At 37.6% G+C, this 14359-nt stretch overlaps 1 protein-coding gene across 1 annotated transcript in view; it reads right to left on the minus strand.

The window, feature by feature from the left end:
- FER (FER tyrosine kinase) overlaps positions 1-14359 on the minus strand; it is a 445847-nt gene that overhangs the window by 312316 nt on the left and 119172 nt on the right. Inside the window, exons 6-8 of the mRNA XM_055144946.1 lie at positions 7328-7511; positions 1791-1928; positions 131-250 (exon numbers count right to left, since the gene is read on the minus strand). Coding sequence (XP_055000921.1) covers positions 131-250; positions 1791-1928; positions 7328-7511 — 442 coding nt within the window. The remainder of the gene's footprint in view (positions 1-130; positions 251-1790; positions 1929-7327; positions 7512-14359) is intronic.

Genomic DNA, 14359 nt, shown 5'->3' on the forward strand with positions numbered 1-14359 from the left:
TTAAACAATATAAAAAGATTGTTTAACTATATTAAATGTGAACTTTTGGCTTAGTAATCTGAGGGAAAATTCCAGTCAGATGATAAAATATGTCCAATAATGAAAAGGAAATTATTTTCTAAGTACTTACATTACTTGCAAACTGTCTGCTGTTAAATTATTCCACATAATCTCATTTGCTTGAAGGTTTTCATTCTCTTCTAACAAAGAAATATCAAATTCAATTTCTTGGTCTTTAGCAGCTGTTGTTCTAGTAAAAAATAATGATAATAATAATAATTTTAAACAATATAAATATACTAACATATCTTAGGATTCACCAAAATCAGACTGTTTTTTAAATTTTTTCTATTTCGTATTTTACAATGCAGTGTACTGAATCCAGGTCTTACCCATAAAGTAATGTGTTTTCACTACTGACCCACATCCATACCACCACAGCAATTGTTTTTAACAAAAAATTGTGTTAACTCTTTAACCACCAGGACATAAAAATACCCTTCTCAAAAGGACACATGCAAACCACTATTCATTACACCAACCTAGGTGACTAATGGCAGATGACTAGATTATAAAGATGTGGTACATATAAACAACGAATCCTATGTAGATGGAAGGAACAATGAAATTACACAATTTGCTGCAATCTAGTTGGAATAGGAAGATATCGTGTTTAGTGAAGTAAGAAAGAAGAAAGACAAACGCAGAGTGATCTCACTTATCTGTGGTATACAGAAAACTGAATGAGGAAATGTATTGTAGTAAAAGGGGGATACCTAGCTGACCCATGCCCCAGTGTTTAGAGAAAAGGACAAGGAAGAAATCAAGGGAGGAAGAAGAGAAGGGGCAGCAATGGGTGAACAAGTATTAGGGCTTCAGTTATACTGGTGATATGGGTGAATGATATTGCTGTACATCCAAAGCAAACTCAACAACACTGAGAACACGAGATCTAAACTGCAAGCACTGGAACTTTGTAATGTGCCTGCCAAGTAGGTACATAGGGATAGGGCAGGGATTGCGGGTGGAAAGGTAATATGGGAACAGCAGTGTAGGATGAAAGACACTGGTGGTGGGATTGGTATTGAAATATTATGTGCCTAAAACTCAACTATCAATAACTTTGTAAATGAAAATCTTTAAATTTAGAATTTTATTTTAAAAAATGTATTAATAAAGTAAACACAAATAGAATGAATCAAATTGAAGTCTACCCATTAACTTTCTTTTCATGTGATTTGAATATGAGTTTTCACATTTGTAGAATGCAAATATAATCATTTCCTTTTCTCCCACAATTTTAAAGAGTATAAAGAAGTATTGTGTGGAAAAGTAATCGAAGCAACAAATGTTTAGATCACATATAGAGCTATCCTATTATTAATGTTAAAAGGGAGACAATTATACAGTTTAAGCAATAAAATAGTAACAAGTAAAACTTGTTAAATATAATCAAGTAGTACTCAAAAAATGGACTGGAGCGATAGCACAGCAGGTAGGGCATTTGCCTTGCACACGGTTGACCCAGGTTCGATTCCTCCATCCCTCTCAGAGAGCCCGGCAAGCTACTGAGAGTATCCTGCCCGCATGGCAGAGCTTGGCAAGCTACCCGTAGCGTATTCAATATGCCAAAAACACTAACAAGTCTCACAGTGGAGATGGTACTGGTGCCCACTAGAGCAAACTGATGATAAATGGGATGACAGTGCTACAGTGCTACTCAAAAAAATAATATTTAGTAGAAAAATGCTGCTGTAATACGGCAACAAAGATGAAAATGTTACACTTACCTGTGAACATCTATAAAATTATTGTATTCCGTGCTAGGGTCTATCTGTTCAACCGATGTTTGAATTTCTTTATGAACATTCACTATTTCATCTGTAACAAGACTGGTTATCTGGCTGTATTCATCAAATATACCTTTTCTGAAAATAGAAATAAAATTTTACAATATTTTAAAGTCTCACCAAGTTAAATAGACCCCTAAAGGTTTTAGAGAAATAAATAAGAAATATCAGTCTTTAGAGATAGTGGCTTCACAAAGCACTTGTTTTATGCAAACAAATAGCAAGTAAAGGGGATTATACAAATAAACATTAACAATTTATTTTTTATATAATTGCAAATGGGCTGAAGTGACAGCACAGCGGCAGGGCATTTGCCTTGCATGCGGCCTACCTGGGTTCGATTCCTACACCCGTTTTGGAGAGCCCGGCAAGCTACCAAGAGTATCCTGCCCTCATGGCAGAGCCTGGCAAGCTAACCGTGGCATATTCGATATGCCAGAAACAGTAACAAGTCTCACAATGGAGACATTACTGGTGTCTGCTCAAGCAACAATGAGCAACGGGATGACAGTGACAGTGATATAATTGCAAATTTCCTAGAATATGGCAATGTGGCCTTATATGCCCAATATGTAAGGTATCATAGAAATTTTAGATTCAATAGCACCCAATTGTGGATCAACTAACTTTTGTTTGTTTCTTTGTTTGTTTAGGGGACACACCAGCTTACATCTGGTATACTCAGGGGTCACTCTTAGTATTGCTAAGGGAGATGCTATAGGTGCTGGAGATTGAATCCAGGGCAGTCACATGAAAGGCCAAGAGCCTTTTTTTTAAAGAAATTTTTTAAGAGTGCTATGCAAGATCAGAGAGAGAGTACAGAAGGTTTTACCAATGCACCACAAATGCTTCCCAAGCATCTAAGCCCTGAGCAATTGCTGGGCATGTCCCAAACCCCCCAAAAAGATAGAAAACTATAAGAATACAATTGATCATAAGTGGCTTCAGCAAATATCAATATTCAAATGAACTTAAGGCATAAGTTTCATTTGTTGTCCTCATCCAAGCCTCATATATCTGAAAGCAATTATTAGAATGCCTACTCACAAGATGCAAAAATATTCCTCTGAAAAGACATGCATACAGATATTCATTGAGGCACTTATTACAATAACCAGGTTGTGGAAACAACCCAAGGATCTGACAATAGATGACTATACTCAGTAGCATAGGTATAATGGAATAATACTCAACCACACAGAATAATTATATAATTTGATTTCAGATGGATGGAACTGAAGGCCTATGTGAAGTGAAATCAGTGAGAAGAACAGAAGTTTTCCCCTCTGGAGAAGTCCATGTTCCTTTCAAGAAGCCTCTGTTCCCGAGAACATACTGCATTCTCATTCCTCACATGGCCCCAAATATATTGAAATAAAACTTTTTTAAAAAATGAGGAAGGAGGACAAGGACAAAAACTGAAGTTCTCAGTAATCTGTGATATGCAGAATATCATGTTTAGAAATGGTAAATACCAAAGGTGGACAAAACACTGGCTCTAGATTACTGAAATAGGGCCGACGTGATAGAACACAGAAGGGACATATGCTTTGCATGCAGCCAACTGAAGTTTGATCCCAGATACCCCTATGGTCTCCGGAGCCTGAAATGAGTAATCCCTGACTGCAGAAACAGGAGTAAGCCCTGACCACTGCCAGGTTTGGTCCCCCTCACACCCACCCTTACCTCCCAAAAAATCTTACAAAAATGCAAAGAAACAAGAGAAACAGAGGAGGCAAAGTCGAGCAAAAGTGAGGGGATTAGGTTATAAAGGCTTTATAGGCTTATAAAGACCATCTGTATATAACAAAACCACTAGATTCAACATTACCTAAATCATGGAACCCAAACTGAAACAACTAAGTTTAAGAACGTAACTGTCAAGGAGTCATGTGGGGGGTGGTGTAATCTGGAGTTAATGGGGAGGCAGTGGAATATGAGACAGTGGGGCTAGAGAACAACATTCACTTGAAAACCTATTATAAGCAACCATGTAAGTCATGGTGTCTTAATAATTTTTTAAACACCCTTATTATTTATATTAAATATCAAAATATTGCTAGGGTAAAATGCAATTTTTAAAAATACATATCAAGGCTGGAGTGATAGTATAGCAGGGAGGGCACTTGCTTGCATGCAGCCAACCCAGGTTCAATCCCCAGCATTCCATATGGTCCACACCCACATTTCACCATCACTGCTATCTAAGCTCTTCTACTTAGCCCTGATTCAGACTCATGATTAATTATCAAGAGAGATCAACCAGACAGAATATCAGTAAAACTCAATTTAATAAACATGTGTAGGGTCCTCCAGCCTCAAAAAGCCAACCATAAATTCTGGCCTACTGCACACAGGAGATTCTACAAGATAGATCACATACAAAATCAAACATACATAAAGTTACAAAACTAGAAATCATAATAATCACTCTCTAAAATCAAAATGCCATGAAGGTAAAAATTAATCATAAAAAAGAGGATGGGAATAAAACTCCACCATCACCTAAAAGCTCAATATCACAACTACCATAACTAAACAATTGGCTCAAAAAAGGAAATAAAAAGAATACTTAAAATTAATAAGAAGAAATAAACATTAAAGAAACAGGAATCCACCCTAACAGCATCTGTGAAGTCAACAATACACTACAACCAAAGGCAGACAAAAACACTACTAGAAAACTTCAGACCAATACACTTGATGAACAATAACACAAAATCCTCAAGGAAATCTTAAAAACTGGGTCCTATGGCATATCGAAAAAAAAAAAAATACACCATAATCAAGTATGAGTTAACCCGGGGTGTTCAAAATATGCAAACCAAGTAAATAAGATATTCCATCAATTAAATGAAATATAACTCTCATATCATGTCAATTGATACAAAAATCTTTCAGCAAGGTTCAACAAAATTCATGATAAAGACTCTCAAAAAATGGAGGGGTGGAAACCTTTCTTCAAGACAATAATGGTGGCGGGATACCGAGGCAGCCCCAGCCGGGGCCGGTGCTCTGCTCCGGCCGAGTTTCAGCCTGGGTGCCCTTGCCTCTGCACAGCCAGTGGATGTGGAACGGGAACCAGAGACAGCTTTAGGATTTGGGGTTCCAGAAAGTGCTTGCACCCATGTATGGAGACTGTGAACTATGCTTTTGCTACATGCTGTTCCAGGAAGGGAAATGATTCATTTTCCAACTTAAATCTCCGTGGACTTAATTACTATAATACAGAAATTGTAAACCGTGCGGGCGCAGTTTTTATCTCTTCATTCTCATCAGTGAAAACTTATTATCAAATATTTCCTTGCTAATAGAGCTGTATTCTTGGGGGATAAATTCCAACAAAAATAGTGAGTCTGTTTTGAAACTCTAACAACAATAGTTAGTTGTGTGTTGAAATCTGGAATGTAATCAAGGTAAAGAGAAAAGGAAGTGAAATTATCACTCACGCATGGGGTGGGGGGTTGGGGGGTGAGGTGTGGGATGTATACTGTTTTTTTTGTTTGTTTGTCTTTGTTTTTTTGTTTGTTTGTTTTTATTGGTGGTGGAATATGGGCACTAGTGAAGGGATGGGTGTTTGAGCACTGTATAACTGAGATATAAGCCTGAGAACTTTGTAACTTTCCACTTGGTGACTCAATAAAATAAATTAAAAAAAAAGATAATAATGGTCATCTGTAATAAACTCACATCCAGTATAAGCTTCTCAATGACACTGAAATAATTATCTGTGAGATCAAGCACAAGCAAGAATGTCCACTGTCCCCACCTTTATTCAATATATTAGAAGTCCTACAAACTATAATCAGACAAGATAAAGAAATCAAAGTAATCCAAACTGGAAGAAAGAATATCCCTAAAGAGTGTATTAAAAAATGCCATCACTGTCATTACTGTCATGACTGTCATCCCGTTGTTCATCTATTTGCATGAGCCGGCATTAGTAATGTCTCCATTTGTTCCTGTCACATGCTAGTGTACCCCGATGGTGTATTGGGGGCTCTTTCAGGATCAGGGGAATGAGGACCGTTGTTGTTACTGTTTTTGGCATATTGAGTATGCCATGGGTAGCTTGCCAGGCTCTCCCGTGTGGGCAGGATACTCTCGGTAGCTTTTCAGTCTCTCTGAGAGGGATAAAGGCTTTTGGGGCAGCCTCTAATTGCCTTTACAGGTGTTCCCAGTCTACCGAATATAAGCTTTTGGTGGACTGGCTAGAGCAAAGTAGTAGGCTACACACTAAGTCAACACACTAATGTCTCTCCAATGGGAAAGACAAAATAAACAAGCATTTCTTTGAAGACACAGATGGTCAATAATTACATTAAAATGTGCTCATCATCACTTATAATTGGGGAAATTCTAAATAAGACACAATAAGATAATCTCAAAACAGTAAGAATGACAAAAATTAAAAAAACTAAGAGAACAATCTGTGTTGGCAGGGATGTGATGAAAAATGAACTCTCTTTAATGCTTATAGGCATGATTTTCTGGTTCAGTATATTCTCCTTCTGGTAAACAATATAAAGATTCTCCAGAAGAGTAAGAATATGAATTGCCATATGACTCAGGATTTCAACTTCATTGAATTTACCCCAAGGACACAAAAACATTAATTTAAAAGGACAAATGCATACCATTATTCATTGCAGCACAGCACAACAGATAGGATATGGAGTCATCCAATGACAGATGAGTGGATAATAAAAATGCAGTACATAGATTTATGTAACACATATCATATAGTATATCAAAAACTATAAATAATACATAATACTATATATTATATAATGTAAAACAATATTATTTTATCTCCTTATTGGGAAAACTGAAATCACCTAAATCATCCAATATAGAAGATAAACCCTGCCAAAGCATGGCTTGTCTTTTCCCACTGTCTTGTATTAATGTACAAAATAAACATGTATTCTTTTGCTATGTTGACAAAATATACTATAAGCTGCTTGAAGGCAAGAATATGGCCATTCATCTCAATATCACCAAACACCATGAAGTGTGTTTTGTATACAGCAAGAGCATTTGATTCTAATCTCATTTTAAAAAGCATGCAAATAAATCTTTGAAAAATTCCTTCATTTTGGTTTCAAAGTTGCTCAAGATTTAAACACCTAAAGAGAGATGCCCATTTAACACTTGTCAACTATTTCATTTTTTTAAATTTATATTTTCAGCGAATTGTAACAAAATAAAGCCAAAAAAAAACATACAGGAAGATAGGCCATTCTGTGGGTAGGTGGGTTTAGGACTTAAACACACACCCATGGCTAAGGAGAAGTGAAAACCTGGAACAATTGCAATAACACTGGTCAGAAATCCCCACTGGTTTGTGTCAATAATGAATCTTAACAATTGTACACAAAAGATTTACACAAAAGAATAACTAGCATTATAACATTTAAAATTATTTAAAATAGTTTCAAGAATTGATTTTATGTCAAATAGTACTTTCATCTTACAGTGCTTTTATCATTTCTTCTTGCATCTTCTGTAATGAATCCAGAAGCAGAGGAAGTGTGGTATCATAATATTGATTCTGATGAAGCTGTGCTCCTTTCAATGCCAATACATATTGATTATGTAACATGTGAAGTTTCATTGTGGCTTTATCATAACGTTCCTTGGCCTTTTCTGTTTCTTTCCCTAAAGAAAACATTCAAGAATGTTAGCAAATAGTAAAGCTTAATTTTCAATATGGAAAAACTGTAAGACCTCTATTATTTGTTGCTTTACTTATTGCATGAATAACTAACAAAGTTTGCTTTACTTATTACATGAATAACTAACAAAGCAGAACATACATTATATGTAGTATACTAAACATATACTCTGCACCAACTAATCAGTGTATGGTTAATTTTCTTGTTTAGGATAGCTTTATAAATGTTCTATTCTTCAAAGAATTTAATAAAACTAGAACTAGAACAACAATACAAATAAAACTCTATAACAAAAAAAAGGAAATTCTAAAGTTTTGCCTCTGTGTTTAAAATACCAATTAAGATAGGCAGGGAAGGCTTTTTGAATAAAGCATCTCAAAAGATGGATTATATGCAGAAAAGCATGCAAAACAGAAAATAGACAATATTCCATCATTTCACTCTCTAATCATTTATTCATTTATATATACAATGACTATATATATTATAATTAGCTGACCACCACCTAAAATTGCACTAAACACTGGTAATTCAGTCATTCATAAAATATTTAACATACTTAGTCTAGTGCAATATTGAGTGAAGCAATAGTCCTTGTAACACAATCAAACAGATGTTAAGAGACCAAGTTTTGAGTGACTGAAAAAATAACTATGAAACAATGAAAATTTTAGGTTATGAATCAATTGACAACTAAGCCAAGAAATTCAGAGTTGATAGAGCTGTCTAGGAGATACTACTAACATCATGAATTTGTGTGTGTCTGTGCGCGCATATGTGTGTGTGTCTGTGTGTGTGATTTCTTGAAGTGAATTAAAAATTAATCATTCACAAAATATTAAAAGGTTGACTATGAAGACAGAGACTACAGTGGGTAGGGCTGCTTGCCTTGCACACAATTGACCTGGGTTCAGTTTCAAGCACAGGTATGTTTCCCTAAAGCCTGCCAGGAGGGATCTCTGAGTGCAGAGCTAGGAGTGAGCACATCGGCCACAAATCAAAAATTTTAAGCACATCTTCAATCTTTTTACACGCAATGATAAGTAGTTCTTGTCAATTATTTATTGTTAGGGAATAAATTTTCAAATATATTCTTTAACTTCTCTGGCGCCATATAGTTAATGAGCTATTAACTGGCCAATATTATTATCCACAGACTCACAAATAAATCTCAGGAGAGATCAACAAGCTGCAGAGATGCTTCCAGATCCCTGCAGTACTCAGTATAACAGCTAAGATTTGGAATTAACCTATATGTCAGCAAGAGATCATTGGATTATGAAGATCGAATACTACACAGCTGTAAGGAGTGATGAAATCATGCAATTTGCTGCAACATAGATGGAACTGGAAGATATCATGTTAAATGAAGTAAGCCAGAAGAAGAGGGAAAAGCACAGGATTATATCACTTTTATGTAGAATTTAGAGTAACAGGAGGAGAATATGCAATGGTTTAAGGGGGAGAGGGATGTCTAGATCATTCTTCAACCATAATACAGGGAGGAGAAGAAAAAATATTGAAGGGGAAGGGTAGAAGAGATAGATGAGAAGCAAAAGAGGGGAGGAGTTAGGATTCATGGAAAATTGATGGTCTTAAGTTATGACAGAATTAAATATCCAAACCACAAAGAAAACAACACTGAAATTATAAGACCCAAACTTTAATAACTAAATTTAACAGCTGTCTGTCAAGATGGCAGGCTGGGGCTGGGGTGGAAAAGTGGAAAATGGAATCTGGAAACACTGTTGGAGGGAAGTTGACACTGGTGGTGGATTGGTGATGGAACATGGTATGTCAAAACCCCCATTATGAATAACTCTATAATTCATAATAGCATTGTAGCACTGTCATCCCATTGTTCACTGATTTGCTCGAGTGGGTACCAGTAATGTCTCTATTGAAAGACTTGTTACTGTTTTTGGCATAATTCATAACCAAAATGGGTTAGTGCCCTACAGAAATGTCTCTGGAACCCAACCATTTACAATCTAAGATTCCAGAATCATGTGGCTGTGGCACCCAAGATATTCAAAATGAGAAATGGACAGTAAGTGATCTAGCATCTGTCCCTAGCAGGCAGGCTTGAATGGTGGTGGGAAAATTCAAGCAAAACTTAATTCTCAAAAGTAGAGAGAGCGTATTAGGGAAATTGACTGCCATGGAGGCAAGGTGAGAACTGGGATGGGGAGGGGCTGGGTATCCTGGGGACACGGTGGTGGAGAGTGTGCACTGCTGGTGGGATGATGGGTGTCCGATCATCGTATGGCTGAGTCTCTAACATGAAAGCTTTGTAACTGAACTTCACAGTGATTCAATTAAAAAAAAAAAAACAGTAATGTGGAGTTCATGACCAATTCAAACAGCTTAATCAATGACTGAATAAATAGCAGTACTTCTACATTTTTTGAAAAAGGCTAATACACAAGATATATAAAGAATTTATAAAGCTCAAAAACACAATCCCATGATAAAACAGAAGAAAGATGAACAGTTGTCTCTCCAAGAAATGGCAACCAAGTATACAGCACATAAAAAAGTTTGCAATGTCACTCATTACAAGGAAAATACAACTCAAAAGGACATGAAATGGTACCTCACAATAGTGAAAATGATCTATTCGAATTTAGAAACTGCCAAATGCTTATAAGGATGTTGTAAAAAAAGATTATTCATTCACTGTTAGGACTGTTTGTCTCTTAGAATCTCTAAAGAAACTGTGTGGAAACATCTTAAAAAACTGAAAACAGAGTTTCAAAATAACCCAGCAATTTCGTTCCATGGAATATATCTCAAGAACACAAAAACATATATGTAGGTCTGTGTTTATTACAGAAATATCTACAAAACCAACAACTGGAAGTGATCCAAGTTCCTAACAATGGATGAGTGGATAAGGAAATGATAGCATATAAGCACAATAGAATACTACTTAGAAAAAAAAGATGAAATTTTAAATTTTGCTGTAACTTGGATAGAATGACATAGAGTCATGTTAAACAAAATGAATCATCAATTTTTGTATACAAAGAAACAAAGCAGGGGAATGGACAGCTAACTGGGAAACAAACCCTTGGTCTCTGCAACACAGCTGGGGTTAGGAAACTCTGTGTGCATGTGGTGGGGGAGGAAGGAGCAAGAGAAATGTGAAGAGGAAAAGGAAGAACCCAAATTAGCCACATACTAATTTGAAGGCAAAAGGCCTATCAGCTGTACTATCTCTCCAGTCCCTCCATCATACTTTCAAGTTAAAGTTTATATACTGCACTGTAGCACTGTTGGCCTGTTGTTCATCGATTTGTTCAAGGGGGCACCAGTAACGTCTCCATTGTGAGACTTGTTATTACTGGTTTTGGCATATTGAATACGGCACAGGGAGCTTGCCAGGCTCTGCCATGGGGGAGGGATACTCTCAGTAGCTTGCCGGGCTCTCCGGGAGGGACAGAAGAATCGAACCCAGGTCGCCCGCGTACAAAGCAAACTCCCTACCCTCTATGCTATTGCTCCAGTCCTAAAGCTTATATACACTACTAGAAATTCAAGAAATCATGACGTCAAATGAAAAAGTCATAAAATTAGAATATCCAAACACAGCTGTCTGACAAATGTCTGAAAAAAGCCTACTGCTCCTAATTCTTGAATATCTCAGTATAACTTTAGTAGTTAAGCTTTCTAATTTCAATTTATTTCATAAAAATATTTAAAACACTAAATCATTCATCTGCCATCTATTTTCATAGATCTTTAAATGTCTGATAAAATTCTACTGCTCCTCATTAGTTACTTGAATATTTCAGTAGGTATCTATTTTTTTCCACACAACTACTTTCAAGAAGACATTTAAAGTATTAAACCATTGATCTGCCCTCTATTTGTTAGGATCTTTAAACATAATCTGTTACCTGATGTAGAATTATTTCCTGAATATGAAACAATTCACTAAGGTTTCTAAGGTTTTGTAATCTAAATAGTATGAGAAAAGTTAAGAACTTCCCAGATTTTTTTCTTTACCAAATATAGTATAAAACAACCTGAAGCTCAATCACCAAAATATGAATAACAACTTATAAGTGACCATTAATAAGATTTTAAAAATTAAATCAACCTATAACTTCCTCAGAGAAATACATCATCTCAAAATAATAAAGTTAACAATAATAGGACTAAAGATATAAACAGGAGGTAAGCCCCTTGTATTGCATGAGAAACTTCGGCCATAACGGTTCAATCCCCAGCACCAAGTAGTGAATGCTGAGACACAAGCCAGGAAGAGTTTCTGAGCACCACGACAGATAACCTAATCACATTTTTTTTAATTTAAGAAAAATAAAATAATAGGTTCACTCCCACCTGGGAGTAGTCTGCATCCTAACCTAAATGTGTATTCTCTACTCTCTCCCCTCTGCAGAAACCTGAATTCACTCTTGGAAACTACCTCTCTCAGGACAGGTTAGCCTGGTGCCTTCCCCAGCAGAGCCCCAGCAGCCGTTTTCTTCCTCAATCCAAAATCACCGCCATACCCCAGCCTGACTCCACCGTTCAAGGACGGACCTCTCCAAGATATAATCTGCTGCATACTCGGGTATGAGGGTTTTGTGACTAAAATCTCCACGCTTTCTCTGAGTTGGAGTGGGCTATCTCTCCCCACATCCCAATATTCCTGGAAGCCCTAGCAGTCACCCCCACGAACCAACTCCAGCGCCACCATGTAAGCTCTACCACTGGCCTTGCTTCAGAAACCATAAAAAAATCTCAAAAGAGATCAAAAGCCGCGGTTAAGCTCAAACACCCGTGCATGGCTGAACAGACCAAGGTAAATTTGAGAGAGGGGTGGGGTCCGCCCAAGCACAGCCCCTGGCAGCCACTTGCTTCCATAATTCAAAATCACTGCCATACCCCTGGCCTGACTCCACCATCTCAGGACAGACCTCACCAAGATACAATCTGCTGAAAATTCTGGTATGCAGGTTTTGTGACTGAAATCTCCAGGCTTTCTTGGAGTTGGGATGGGCTACCTCCCGCCACCTTACTGTGCTTTCAGAAGCCTCGGCAGTCACATCCACACCTCAAAGCAGCCACCCAACTGAAAAGTTACTCCAGCCTTACCGTCCTGATAAAAATACAGAATGCTCTGAACAAACACCATGACCTCTTCGTACCTGTATTGCAAACTATAATGCACAAAAGGAAAAGGAGAGAGAGAGCAAGAAGGAAAGTGCCTCCCACAGAGGGAGGCTGGGGGTGGTGGGTGGGGTGTGGGGGATGGTGGTAGGGAAACAGGGGACAATGATGGTGGGAAATGTACACTGGTAGAGGGATGGTGCTGGATCACTGTATAACTAAAACCTGGCAAGCTCTCTGTGGCGTATTCTATATGCCAAATACAGTAACAACGATGGATCTCATTCACCTGACCCTGAAAGAACCTCCAATATGGAACCACTGGGAAGAATGAACAAAGAGAGGCTGCTAAAATCTCAGGGCTAGGATGAAGGGAGACATTACTAGCACCCACTCGAGCAAATCGATGATCAATGGGATGACAGTGATACAGTGACAGTGTACTCCTGAAATTCTCCGTGAGGTTAGATGGCAAATTTGGGAACCTGGTCATAAACTAAAACTGCTTTTTATTTTCCTACAAAGAGCAATTGCTTGCTCCACCACGGGACTACTGGTTCCTGAGAACTTAAGTGGTGGGAAACAAGTTTCTATGCTGTGTAGATCAAGTGAACATCAAAAGCAGTTTGACAGGTACCCAGTGGGGTTGCTGAGACACAACCATCCACATGCAGGAATCACAACAGACTTTTCCAGCCCCAACACTGTGGGGCAGATCCTAGAGGGACGAAGGTGGGTCAAGGACAGGAAGGTGGCACTATCTCTGAACGCAGCGCCTCCATCCCCACAGCCCACCTACACTAAACACATCCCTATCTACCAACTTACATCAATAACTCTGGGAACTATATTTTGATACTCATATCTTGAGAAGAACTAGACATTCGTACTGAATTGACTCTCTTCATTGATCTTTTAAAAATTACAAGTGGGGCCGGAGTGATAGTACAGTAGGCAGGGTAGGCAGGGCATTTCCCTTGCACGTGACCAACTTGAGTTCAATCCCAGCATACTATATGGTCCCCTAAGTACTGCCAGGAGAAATTCCTGAGTGCAGAACCAGGAATAAGACCTGAGCATTACTGGGTATGACCCAAAAAGTAAAAAAAGAGAGTTTTTAATTAAAAAGTTAGATTAAGATCTTGTTTATTTCTTTGGGGTGGAGTGAGGGGATATGGGCGACACCTGTCAGTCCTCCGGGTCACTCGGTGGTGTTCAAATGATCACTGAGGGGATCAAATAGGGTCAGCAGCAAGCGAGGCAAGTGACTTAACCCATGTAATATTTTTCTTGCCCCACAATCTTCCAAATATTATATACCTTAAATATTCTCCTGCTGAAATAAAAACAGAAAGGTCTAATTTAATAGTTTTTAAAATTATATTTAAGAACTGATGGTTGTGACTTTGAACAAGCTATATTACATAAATTTCAGTTTCCTCCCTTTTTAAATAGATATAAAAAAACTGCTTCATAGAGTAACTGCGAAAATGAAAAAGAATATTGAAAACTGGCTGAAGAGACAATACAGCAAGGAAGGTATTTAACTTGCATGGGACCAAATCAGGCTCAATTCCTGGCACCATGTGGTCCTGAGTCCTAACATAAGTGAGCGATCACACACACACACACACACACACACACACACACACACACACACCTATAGCTCACAAGCAATAAATAAGTATTCTATTATCTCTAAAATTTATT

This window comes from Sorex araneus, chromosome 1, assembly GCF_027595985.1.
Source record: "Sorex araneus isolate mSorAra2 chromosome 1, mSorAra2.pri, whole genome shotgun sequence".
In the NCBI taxonomy this organism is placed as follows: domain Eukaryota; kingdom Metazoa; phylum Chordata; class Mammalia; order Eulipotyphla; family Soricidae; genus Sorex; species Sorex araneus.